At 41.9% G+C, this 14,032-nt stretch overlaps 1 protein-coding gene across 2 annotated transcripts in view; it reads right to left on the bottom strand.

Annotated features, from left to right (window-relative positions):
• Positions 1 to 1,431: 1,431 nt before the first annotated feature.
• Positions 1,432 to 14,032, bottom strand: part of rspo2 (R-spondin 2) — a 158,905-nt gene continuing 146,304 nt past the window's right edge. For both annotated transcript variants that reach the window (XM_059646313.1, XM_059646314.1), the window contains exon 6: positions 1,432 to 2,203. In XM_059646313.1, coding sequence (XP_059502296.1) covers positions 2,085 to 2,203 — 119 coding nt within the window. In that variant the 3' untranslated portion in view covers positions 1,432 to 2,084. The remainder of the gene's footprint in view (positions 2,204 to 14,032) is intronic.

The raw sequence follows: 14,032 nt of genomic DNA, 5'->3' as shown, positions 1-14,032 counted from the left end.
ATCTCTACCATTGAATGTCAATGTCAAAGAACAAGCAAAAAAGAAACCACAAAATGATATTGTATAACAAAAACAAAGTTTGACGAGTGAACATGCCCTAGAGGACCACAATTTGAAATTGAGGATTAGGCTTGCATTAACTGGTTATATCATAACCACGGTCTTACATCATCTCTATTGGGACCAAAGCAAATCAAATGGTACATGAGGCACTTGTTAGTGAATAGAACCAAACATTTCAAGGACAGCAATTTTGTGGTTACATTTCCTTTACCTGAGTGACTGTGAAGCTGGTCATCGGCTTCATAGAACTGGCTGCAGAAGCACAATGTCATATTCATAGATTTTAGAGTCAGCACTAGACACTTTCATATCTCAAAGATTATAGTTGGAGAAAACAGACAAGCTGAACTCGATGTATGTTTACTGTTTAGAATGATGTGATTTAAAACAAAAAAAAGGTTTTAATATTTCAAGGGAGACAAGATACAGTGTTCACTAGACTCATTCCTATGACAAAGTGCTTAAGGTTGAAGAGTTGGGTCTTTACCCATTGAAACTTAAAGGATTAAGAGGTAATTTCATTGAAATGTAAGAGATCCTGAATGAAGGTGAGATAATAAGGTGTTGAGCTGGATGAACACAGCAGGCCAAGCAGCATTAGAGGAGCAGGAAAGCTGACGTTTCGGGTCTGGATCCTTCTTCAGAAATTTGATGCTGCTTGGCCTGCTGTGTTCATCCAGCTCTATGCCTTGTTATCTCAGATTCTCCAGCATCAGCAGTTCCCACTATCTCTGAATGAAGGTGACAGTGGATATTTCTCTTGTGGGGACAATTTTAAGATGGAGATGATGGGAACATTTTTCTTTGAGGATCATTCGTCTTTGCAATAATATCCTGTAGAAGATAATGGAGGCTGGCTCATTGAATTTACTCAAGACGGAGATTGAAAGATTTTTGTTGAAGAAGAGTTAAGGGTGATGGTGGGCAGAGAGGAAGGTGGAAACAAGACCGAAGCCAGATCAACCATGATTGACTGAACATTTGATACAGCTCCAAGGGTATGATGGCCAACTCTGTTTCAATACTCAACCATGTCAGAATGTTTACTATTGATCCTCATGTGCTTGCATGTCGAGCTTTGATCTGAACATAAAGGTGAAGCTGAAGCATGGTGTAGAAATTTTAGACCATTATAAATAAAATCTATTAGAACACGCATTGAAACTATGCAGCGATGATATTAGTTCAGAGTTACAAAATATGTAACAGGTTTGGTTATTAAAGATTCATTAGGGTTTAAGATCAGATTCAAACTATATTTTTGATATGTGCCTCTATAATTATTCAAAATACAAATTTACAGAGGATAAGAGATTGAAGGAGTCAACTAGCATCAACCATAGTGAAGCAAATTGTCGACACATTAAATTCTTACATGTTCAGTAAATAAGTTTATTATTGGTAGACTCAGCACTGTGTACATGTCAGTCAAACAATGATATATTCATTGCTTGCAGTTATACAGATATAGCCTTTGAAGCATTTTATTTCAGCAACTGTCAATAGAGCCTGTGCTGAGGATTATATACATTGTAGCTCTGCATGTAATCACACATCATAGGGTTGGTCTTTTTGGAATGTACAATAAAAGAAAACAAAAAATGCATTAAATGAACAGTCCTCTTCCTGTATTACAAAGTCTTCTTTCATATAAATAGTCGGAACAAGTCCCATTCTCCACATGTTTCTGCAGCTATACAAGCAGGGATTGGTGGGGTTTTTCTGCCTTTTCTGCATGTTGTTGTTGTTGTTGTTGTTTTTATCTACGTAATCATTTTAACGGCAGATGGCTGGGCCAACCTATACCCAATGGCCTTTGTAAAAGTCATTGACACACCAAGCTCATTCCATTCAGGCCAAAAGGAGGCAATAACAAAAAAATAAAAATAGGACAAAGCTTGTGGACACTTTCTCTCATTACTCGCCACTGATATTGTCAGAAGCAGCAGAACTGTCAAGTATGGTGTGTAGGAGGGTGGAGGGGCTTGATGCACTGTGTGTAAATAACTGAGTTTGATCTTTTACTGGTCAGTTTTCTCTGTAGCTTGTAGGACAATGTACTGTTTGCGATCCTTATGCCTGATCCTCTTGCTCTTCCTCTTGTTGGCACCCTTTCCTTTTTGTTTCTTTTGCTTTCGCTCTGTAAAGCAAAGACAAGAGTTCAAAATGATTAGCATTACTCTTTCGTGCAGGCCTCCAAACAAATCAAGTCGATTAAAGCAAAGTAGAATGCAGATGAAATTTGAGCATCCTAATCTCTTTACTCCAAAGGTATAAAGTCATGCACCATCTAACCAAGATAATAAAATGTGAGGCTGGATGAACACAGCAGGCCCAGCAGCATCTCAGGAGCACAAAAGTTGACGTTTCGGGCCTAGACCCTTCATCAGAGAGGGGGATGGGGAGATGGAACTGGAATAAATAGGGAGAGAGGGGGAGGCGGACCGAAGATGGAGAGAAAAGAAGATAGGTGGGGAGGAGAGTATAGGTGGGGAGGTAGGGAGGGGATAGGTCAGTCCAGGGAGGATGGACAGGTCAAGGAGGTGGGATGAGGTTAGTAGGTAGGAGATGGAGGTGCGGCTTGGGGTGGGAGGAAGGGATGGGTGAGCGGAAGAACATGTTAGGGAGGCAGAGACAAGTTGGACTGGTTTTGCGATGCAGTGGGTGGAGGGGAAGAGCTGGGCTGGTTGTGTGGTGCAGTGGGGGGAGGGGGCGAACTGGGCTGGTTTTGGGATGCAGTGGGGGAAGGGGAGATTTTGAAGCTGGTGAAGTCCACATTAATACCATTGGGCTGCAGGGTTCCCAAGCGGAATATGAGTTGCTGTTCCTGCAACCTTTGGGTGGCATCATTGTGGCACTGCAGGTGGCCCATGATGGACATGTCATCTAAAGAATGGGAGGGGGAGTGGAAATGGTTTGCGACTGGGAGGTGCAGTTGTTTATTGCGAACCGAGCGGAGGTGTTCTGCAAAACGGTCCCCAAGCCTCTGCTATCTGCTGTGTTCATCCAGCCTCACATTTTATTATCTTGGATTCTCCAGCATCTGCAGTTCTCATTATCACCATCTAACCAAGATGTTCCTTCAACAGCACCCACCACTGAGCTTTACCATTTAGAAAGACAAAGGCGGCAGATACATGACAACATCAGGGCCTGCAAGTTTCCGTCCAAGTTTCAGACAATGCTGACTTGAAACAATCGTTTCTTCACTGTTGCTGGGTCAAACCTCTGGATTGCTCTCCTTAAACAGCGCTGCAGTGCACTTACACTACATGGACTGAAGTGATTCAAGACAGCAGCTCACTCCCACCAACTAGGGATTGCAAACAAATGCTGACCTTGTCTGTATCCCGAGACGGAATTAGAAAGGGAATCAGTCTTAGCCAAGATACATTCAGAAAGGTTTTCTGCTCCCAGGCGAAGACTATAGATGTCATGACAAGAATCATTTACAGACATACTGAGCTTTTAATTTCAACATTTGCTTGTTAAAGAGGAGATTATACAGTCAAAGGATAACTGCACATATACATTTACTGACTGTCCGGTCAAGCTCTGAAGATACTATGGAATCTTACACTGGAAAAACGTGCCAAGTAAACCTCACACAGCAACCCTGCAAAAACAAGAAATGAAATTCAAAGCATGCTAGACTGTAAACTCCTGTAGGTACAGAGGTAATGAGGGGGTGACTACCCATCTCGCCGAAAAGCCATCTCCTATGGATCACATCACTAAAACTGCAGAATTGTTTGTAAATTACCCTTCCAAAAATATACAGAAAATCAGCTGCAACTTTGGTCTGCACATTACTGGGCTAGTGTTCTGTGAAGGTCACAGCTTGAGGAGAGCCATTAGATACCCCTGTTTTGCATGCAGATGAAGACTCTGTCTTTCTCTCTCAGTCACTGCAGGAAGCACTGCTAATAGGTAAACAGGACAAAAGCCTGTCAGCGAAATTACACTGCCATCATTCACAAAATCAACTGCTTTGTTACCTACATCAGCGTTTTTGGCATCATCCAACGTAATAGCAGCAATGTTTCACCATCTATTCTTCACAGAGCCCAGAGGCTGAGTGGTGTATCTTTTCAACTGCTTTTTACTCAGCTCACATTTCTAGTATGTGCATGTGTGTCATGTTTAGTTATCTGGGGGTGTTCATGTGTTTAGAAACTGAAACTCTCTGCCATGTCCACCCCCACCCACTTCTCCAAGAAAGCTTGTTTGAAGGAAGTCATTTCAAAATACTTGGATTAGTCAGAGTCTGGAAACCAGTTTTTTTGGTTCAACTCATCCACACTGACCAGGCATTTTGCTCTGACCTAGTCCCATTTGCCATCGTTTCTCCCATATCCCTCGAAACCCTTCCTATTTATGTACCTATCCAGGCGCATTTTAAAGGTCTTTTGTCTACCACCCCCATCACTTCCTCTGGCAACTCATTTCAAACACACGCAACATTCTGCACGAAAAGTTACCCCACGGGTCCTTCTTAAATCTTTCCCCTCTGACCTTAAGCCTATCCTCCACCCCCACCAACACAACCCAAAGAAAAAAGAGAATTTTTTAAAACTATTTTAGCTGTGACTGAGAGGGGCATTCAAGGAAGGGAAGACCATTCACCGACCTTACCTAGAAGCATTACTATTGGGGCATCTTCTCCAGAATTCTAATGAATTGGGTATCAATCATAGGATGCAGTGGATGCTGTAGCTTAATAACCAAAGCCAGTTTCCTGCCTTCCTGCACCCATAACTCCATTATTGTGCTTACAGATGTTAACTCATTTCACAAGAGTCAACCTGCAGTCCTCTACTTCAGCTAGTTTGGAGATACACATGTTTTTCAGAGATGTTCAAACCAGTTGGCATCACCTTACAATGAATGGGCCATACCTGATTAACATGAATGTTTACACATTATATCTATAGTCTACCTACACACGATGCCCTCTGACTGCCTCTTTATACATTTGTTTCCACATTTCTATTCCTACAGCTAACACCAAGCCACTCCAGCTGTGGGCATCTAATACCCAAAAGTGCAGGGAGGGCTTTTGTTCAATGCATCAGTGTTTAGACACATTAGACTGACCAGCAGCTCCCAGTTCCATCGTGTTGGATGTGTGTCTGTTGAAAAACATTTGCCAGAAGAGAGTTTCTTTTCCACAAAAGAGAGGAATTCAAAATCCATCGGCTTAATTAATGACCTCTGAAATTATCACCCTATACATACAAACTGGAATCCATTAGCCATGAAGCTTTTTAAAAATTAGAGTGAACACAATCCCAGGAATGCAACAAAGCATCTAGATGACATAATCACAGTGAGCTATTGATGTTACATTTAATATCTAAAAACTATTACAAGCCAAAACAGTACATTAAAAATTACCTTTAAAATAGACATCAGACAGACAAATAGCTTAAGATCCCGCTATACAATTCTAACAAGTGGGCTGTCTCAATGCCACTGTCACAAACACTGTTATGAAGCCCCATTTTTAAAAGACTTGAGGTATGCACTTCAATGCTGGTGCCTCAGAATGACAGCACATTCTTGAACACATTCCTGTGCTACCGTTCATCAAGGTCAGAATATCCCGAACCCGGGGATGCATCCATTGAGACTGAAAGGAGGAGGAATTTCTTCACTAAGAGGATGGTGAATTTTTGGAATTCTTTAGCCCACAAGGCTGTGCAGACTCAGTCACTGGAGTATATTCAAAACAGATATCAGTAGATTTATAAACTTAGAAGTGTATCAAAGGGATAGAATGGGAAAATGGTGTCGAGGTGGGAGATCAGTCATGATCTATTCGAATAGGGCAGGCCTGAGCCTAAATCATTAACTTCAGCTCCTATTTCCTACGTTCCAGGATAAATTGAGCAATGCATGGTTTGATGGTAGGTCATTGGTTTTAAACATTTTTCTCCATTCCTCTCCATAGATGCTGCCAGACCTGCTGAATATTTCTGGTTCTAATTTATTTCAGATTCGCAACATCTGCAATATTTTTTGTGTTACCAATCAAAGAATTTGATTACAGATTAAAACGGTAATTGCTTCAATTACTTTGTAATACTGATTTGTCAAACATGTCAAACTTAAAAAAAAGGATAAGGTAAACTGGAATGATTCTATCCAAACAATGATTTAGTACATTAAGGATCACCTCATCCTCAAAATGATCCCAACATTACTCAATTGTTCAACATTTGATTGAATGTTGATTGTTGATGTTAGCAAAGCCTTGTGTGGTTACAGCGAAACAAACTGAAGATGGAAACATGAAAGCACATATTTTAGGAGTACTATAAATAAAACTATACATTAACTAGCATATCATCTCTGCATCAAATACAATTAACATTCATCATACATTTGTCTATTAAATTGTCTGAAACTACTTCCAGGGCTTAGTGCAACAATACTCCTCTCCCAAAAGGACTTTATAAATTCAACACTATTGACAGTTCCACAGTCAGTATCAAATACATCTAGGCTTCAGCTGATTAGTAGGCAGCAACATTCAGGCCAGCCAAGTGCCAGACAATGGCCACTTCCAACAAGAGAGAATCTAAACATTGTTTTTTGATATTCAATGTCATGCCCACTGTAAACCCATCCTCACCACCATCAACATCCTGAGGCTTAACAGAAGCCAGAAATTGAGCTGCATCAGCCACATACACACAGGGCAAGTCAGAGACCTGACATTTTGCAGTGAGTGACACATCTACCCAAAGCCTGTGCACTGTGTACAAATGCACAAGTCAGGAGCATGATGGAATACTCCCAACCTGCCTGGATGGGTGCAGCTCCAACAACAGAGTCTGACACCATCCAGGACAAGGCAGCCTGCTTGATTGGCATACATGCAGTGCTCATGTGCCACTGTTCAATAATAGTAAGTAACCATATAACTTGACTGTACATCCTGAGAAATTCAGATGGTCAAAGCATCAAGCTGTTATTTATGCAGCTGCTCCACATCCTCAAATGCCCAAAACACGTGAAATGTAGATGAGAGCTTGTCCACATGAAAACTAATTTGAAGTGAACGGCTTATTGCCATTTAGAATTATGCCAAAGTTATTTCAGAGAGAGAATTCAGATTTGCCACCTTGCCTGAAGGCCTGATGGATCCTTTGACACAAAAAAGCCTACACTCATATCACCAAGCACTATGGCTAATCTTCATCAGATATATCAAAAGGAATCGATACCACAAGACAACCCATGTTGACACAGATGACTGCATTGTGCAAAATTCCTAGATCTGAGCATGCTCAGAGATATAATTACTAAGCTTCAATTCACAGAAATAGACCACTCAGTCTAACCATTAAGCTCCATATTAGCTTCTGCTTATCCTGCCCCTGTATTCCCAACTACATGGTGTTTGCATCAAGCTTCCTTCAACCATATTAACGTTCTGTTTTAACCATTCAATGTAGCAGAGTGTTCCACATCTTCATCACATTCTGGGTAAAGGGGTCCTCACCAAAATTTCTTTGCTGCAGTGAAAATGTCTCACCTAAGTGCAAGCTATTTCAATCTGGAAACAAACAACCCAAATTACAGCTTTTAAACATTTTCTTCACAACATTAAAAAATTAAAAAAGAAAATACTCAAAACATGGAAACTTAGAAAACAAAATTACATATATTGGGGAAATGTAGACAGGATTTATGTATGTTGCATTTCAATCCAGATGAAACAAACAAAACCCTCCCTTAAGGTGCTGTGGACCATCAACAGCAGCAGAATTGTACTCCACCACAATCTGTATCCCCCACTCAACCATTACCATCAAGCCAGGGATTAATCCTCGTTCAACGGAGAGTGCAGGAGGGCATACCAGGAATAGCACCAGGCAGACCTGAAGGTGAGGTATCAACCTGGTGAAGCCACCAAACAGGGAATCTTGTGCCAAACAGCAAAAGCAGCAAGTGATAGGCAGAGCTAAGTGATCCCACAACCAACAGATCAGATCAAAGCTCTACTCTCCTGTCATATCCAGTCATGAATGGTGGTGGACAATTAAACAACTCACTGGAGGAGGAGGCTGCACAAATATTCCCATCCTCAATGATGGAAGAGCCCAGCACATCAGTGCAAAAGATAAGGCTGAAGCATTCACAGCAATCTTCAGCCAGAAGTGCCAAGTGGATGATCCATCTTGGCCTCCTCCAGTGGTCCCCAGCATCACAGATACCAACCTTCAGCCAATTCCATTCACTCCACGTGATATCCAGAAACAGCGGGGGACACTGGATACTGCAAAGGCTACGGGCCCTGACAGCATTCTGGCAATAGTACTGAAGTCTGGGCTCCAGAACTTGCCGCTCCCCTAGCCAAGCTGTTCCAGTCCAGTTACAACACTGGCATCTACCTGGTAATGTGGAAAATTGCCTAAATGTGTCCTGCACACAAAAAGCAGGACAAATCCAACCTGTCCAGTACTGCCCCATCAATCTCCTCTCAATCATCAGTAAAGTGATGGAAGGCGTCAGTAACAGCACTATCAAGCAGCACCTGCTCATCAATAACCTGCTCAGTGACGCCCATTTTAGGTTCTGCCAGGGCCAATCAGCTCCTGACCTCATTACAGCCTTGGTTCAAGCATGGACAAAAGAGCTGAATTCCAGAGGGTGAGGTGAGGGTGACAGCCCTTGATGTCAAGGCTGCATTCAGCTGAGTGTGGCATCAAGGAGCCCTAACAAAACTGGAATCAATGGGTGTCAGGGGGCAAATGCTCCAGTGGTTGGAGTCATACCTGACAGATAGGAAGATGGTTGTGGTTGTGGGAGGTCAATCATCTCAGGTCCAGGATATCTCTGCAGGAATTCCTCAGGGTAGTGTCTTAGGCCCAACCATCTTCAGCTGCTTCATCAATGACCTTCCCTCCATCATAAGGTCATATTGGGGATGTTCACCGATGTTTACACAATGTTCAGCACGATTTGTGACTCCTCAGATACTGAAGCAGTCCATGTTCACATGCAACAAGATCTGGACAATACCCAGGCTTGGGCTCACAAGTGGCAAGTGACATTCGCACCACACAAATGCCAGGCTATGACCATCATCAATATGTGACAATCTAACCACTGTCCCTTGACATTCAATGGTGTTACCATCACTGAATCCCCTACTATCAACATCCTGGGGGTTACCATTGACCAGAAACTCAACTGGACTCACCACACTAACAAGAACAGGGCAGAAGCTAGGAACACTGCGAAGAGTAATTCACCTCCTGACTCCTCAAAGCCTGTCCACCATCTACAAGGCACAAGTCAGGAGTGTGATGACATGCTCCCCTCTTGCCTGGATGAGTGCAGCCCCAACAACACTCAAGAAGCTTGACACCATCCAGGACAAAGCAGCCTGTTTGGCACTACATCTACAAGCATTCACTCCTCCACCACCGACACTCAGTAGCAGCAGTGTGTACTACCTACAAGATGCTCGGCAGAAATCCACCAAAGATCCTCAGACAGCACCTTCCAAACCCACAACCACTTCCATCTTGAAGGTCAAGGGCAGCAGATATATGGGAACACCATCACCTCCCAAAGTTCCTCTCCATGGGACTCGCCATCCTGATTTGGAAACATATTGCCGTTCCTTCACTGTCGCTGGGTCAAAATCCTGGAATTCCCTCCCTAATAGCATTGTGGGTCAACCCACAGCAGGAGGACTATAGTGGTTTAAGAAGGCAGCTCACCACAACCTTCTCAAGGGCAACTAGGGATGGGCAGGAAATGCTAGCCCAGCCAGCGAACCCCACATCCCACAAATGAATATAGAAATAAAAACTATAAAAGGAGGGCAAAACTGGGCACAATGTTACACAGAGATAGCAAGGTGTGGAACTGGATGAACGCAGCAGGCCAAGCAGCATCAGAGGTGCAGGAAGGCTGACATTTCGGGCCTAGACCCTTCTTCAGAAAACAATGTTACACATGTAGTTTCACCAAACCACTGTACAATTGCAGTAAGACATCCCTGTTCCTGTATTCAAACCCACTCACTATGCAGGCCAACACACCATTTGCCTTCTTGACTGCCTACTACTCCAGCACATACCCCTTTAGTGACTGGTACATGAGGACATAGAGATCATGATTCAAAACTGCTCAATTTATAGCCAAATAATAATCTGCCTTCCTGTTTTTGCTACCAGTGGCTAACCCCATTTTCCACATTTCACTACATCTGTCATTTATTTGCCCAGTTTCTCCAAATCACACTGAAACATCTCTGCATTCTCAGCACAACTCACTCTCTCACCGTGCTTTGTCATCTGTAAAAAGAGATATTACGTTTAGTTCAATCTATAAAATGGAAAAAAAACCTCAGTGTAGTAAAGTATTCAGATCCTCTCCACTCCACAAGGCAAGTATGACATTGTCAGAAACCAATCAAGGCTGTGCCTTGAAGTGAAATCAAAGGTTTCAATTATTCAGCAGGATCTTCGAGGTGAGCTCAGACACAGAAGGCTGGTATGACATTAAGTGCAGAATTTACCACCGAATAAAATCTTAAAGTTAACTAAATTTTAAAACTTACAATTTTAAAGAAACTAAGGTGCCAAGAACAGGAGGACATCCAATTCCTTAAACCTATTCCACCATTCGATCTAAACCTTCACTCATCAGTAACTTCAGTCTGTGGCCTAACTTTGGACCATGTCTCAACACTGGACCAAAAACAACTCTTGAAAATTCTTTAGCTCCTTTATGGACTTGGGCTGATGTGTGAAATGTACGTTTGTTTCCACAAGTGCTGACACAGTGGCCATCTCTGAAAAGGGAAAATCTAAAATTGCCAGATATCAGGCATTGACATGGCCATTGTTATGTCTGAATCTTACACTGAGAGCTTCCCAGGTCATAGTACCAGCCAGAAATGAACTCGACCTGCCATAAAAATATAAAAGAGCAGGTCAGAGGCTAGGGATTCTGCAGTGAATAACTCACCTCCTGACTGGTGTCTTGCAGATTGTAGACAGGCTCAAGGGAGAGAGATACATCATAAATACTCTTCACTTGTTGAGGCAAATGCAGCTCCAACAATATCAAGCAGCTCAACATCATTCACAACAAAGCAGGTGCACTTGACGGGCATCCTACCTGCTACCTTCACCATACACTCCTTTCACCAAAAATACACAATGGCAGCAGAATGCATGCCTAGGAGATGCCTTTCAGTATCTCACCAAGCATCCTTCAATATCACTTTCTACCCACCATCTAGAAGAACAAGGGCAGCAGAACCATAGGAACCCACCATCTGCAAATCATACACATCTCTGACTGGTCACAGGGTCAAGTACTAGAACTCCTTTCCCGAGCAGCACGGAATAAGATGGCAACATTTTGAAACGTGCCTCACCATCATTTCATGAAAAGTTAGGATAGGCTTTAAAATGCTGGCCTAATTGGCAAGGCCCTTATCTTGTGCATTAACACAATAAAAAAAGAAAATAGTCAGAGGGTAATAAGTCAGTGAAAAAAAGTCCCTGAAAGGGATGTCGCTGGGGGTGCCCTCAGCTGATGGAATGTGAAAGAAAATTTAGGGGCTGAATATTAAAATGGATTTTAGTGTTTGACCCAGTTTTAATGTTTAACAAGCCTTTGAGAATAGGATGTCAAATAATTCTTGCTTGACGCTACAGTAGCCATTAAAATTTCTGAATCATAAGTTGAGGGTAAAAATAGTGTATCGTTCATTTGAAGGATTGTCCAGATCAGTCATTATGACAACTTTCAGGCATGTGAGGAGTACTGTCTCACTATTAACTCTGAAGACAAGGACTATGATAGACTGCAGTGACACTGAATCAAAGATCAGCAGGAGAGACCCAGGGTTTTGGGTTCCTTCAGTGCAAAGCACAATTTGACTTCTCCAAGTATCATTAGAGATAAGAAAAACCAAAATGTAAAATTTTACAACTTCATATTTTAAAATTCAGGACCGTTTTAACAGGGTACAACTTTATTAAGAAGGGCAAGCCAAGGCAATTAATTCAGAGTCACTTTTGTTGAACAAAAGTTTCAACTTTGACATGTTATTTATTTCTCTTAACTCAAACTACTGAATAATTTAGTGTTTCTTCACACAAAAAATTTTTAAGTATCAACAGCGGAAAGAGTTCAAAGTCGTCATAGTTTGGAATGCAGTTCTTAAATATAACCATCAACTTGCTGCTGTGACGTGTAAACTGGCAAAGGGTAAAGGCTAGCGCTTGAAGGGTTAATTATACAGCAGCAAGGACACATAATGTGAAAACTGAAAACTAAAAAGGATGAACTCCGCAGTCGAGGAGACAGACGTGGGCAAGAGTAAAGAAACAGAAAGTGCCTGCTCCTCCTCAATTGGAAATGAACATCAATCAAAAGAAAATCTAGGAGAAACCATGGCCTTATAAAGGAATAGAATAAATGATTCCAGCAACCCCTCCCCTTCCCTCCTCCTGGATGCTCTTCTTGTAGCATGCACTACGAGGATGATGCGTGCCAAATGGATGTTTTTAAGGGTAACACTATCCCTGGTTTTAGATTTGAATTATAGTGCAAGGTCCAATAAGAAAAGGAAAAAGAGTTTCATCTTTTTGTGTGTTAACAGACCCCTACCGCTGTAGAAATGTCTCACTTTCTACAGTTACGAAACCGACATGTCAATATGCTTTGTGGAATATTTAATGGTTGTTTGGCATGGAGCTATTAATACTTTCAGCAAGCTTGGTTGGCCATGTCACGCAATTTTCTCTTTTGCAAATCAGACCCACATTCAGCAGCGTACTTTTTTTTTGAAGAGCGAATATTACAGAGAGATAGACAGTCGATGTTAATGCTATGGGTCAGAAGTCGATATCACAGTGGGATTCACGAAATAAAAGCCGTGTAGGGATCTGCTGAGAGGAAATGTTGTCAGAAAAGAAGAACTGAGAAATGGATGAAGTGGTTCAATATTAGGGGTTTGAGGCACTTGGGAACGAGAGGGAATAAAAAAAATATAGCACGCATAATATTGAGTGGAAAGCAAGCAAGCAGACAACAACAACAAAGCAGGGGACAAGACAGGGAAATGTAATGCACACGGAAACATTTGGTGAGGGGGAAGAAAAGCAATTGAAGCAATAACACATGCACAATCCATAACTACAAGACATTGTAATCAAATAGAACTGGCTTAGTTACATTGAAGACCCCTGCTCCTTTGCTATCAGTTCACAGGCATCAGGACAAAAGAAAAATCAAAAACTTAAGACCTCTTCAGGTTGCTGATAGCAGGCATGGAAACAGTGCAGCTGCATACATAGGAAATACAGAAGGCCATTCATCCCCTCAGTCCTGCTCAGCCATTCAATTTGATCATGGTTGATCCTTACTACATTTTCATTCACCTACCTTTACACCTGAAGTTCAAACACTAAGCCATTCGACTGTATGCCTGCAACAAATCAAGTTGAACACTCTACACAATCTTTTAGCATGGCTAAGTGGATTGTCTCATTCCTAAGTTAGAAGGTGATGGCTTAAAGTCCCACTCCAGAGTTTTGAGTACAGATGAGTATGCTGGCACTTCCAATACAGAATTGCAGAAGGTGACATTTTTCAGCCAGGAATGTCAGAACAAGGTCCCATCTACACAATTGAATATTTCTTTTTAAAAACAATCAACTTGTGACAATAATGAAGGAGCATCAGTGTTCTTCCCAAAGCCCTAGCCAATATTTATCACCAAACCAATAATTCAGACCATCTGCTCATTATCACATTGCTGTTTGTGTCTGATGTACACAAACTGGGTACCAGTCATCTTTCTCAGAGAACACAAATGGTAGCACACCTAAAAGCACATGTAGATTAGGTTTCTTGCACAGTTATGTTCCTCACAGCTCATTCCTGGTGAATGGATAGGAAAAAGTGCCAAATATTATGGTCAGGC

This window comes from Stegostoma tigrinum, chromosome 5 (genome assembly GCF_030684315.1).
Source record: "Stegostoma tigrinum isolate sSteTig4 chromosome 5, sSteTig4.hap1, whole genome shotgun sequence".
NCBI lineage: Eukaryota > Metazoa > Chordata > Chondrichthyes > Orectolobiformes > Stegostomatidae > Stegostoma > Stegostoma tigrinum.
Note: the sequence above shows the minus strand (reverse complement) of the source record. Positions and strands in the feature narration are given on the sequence as shown.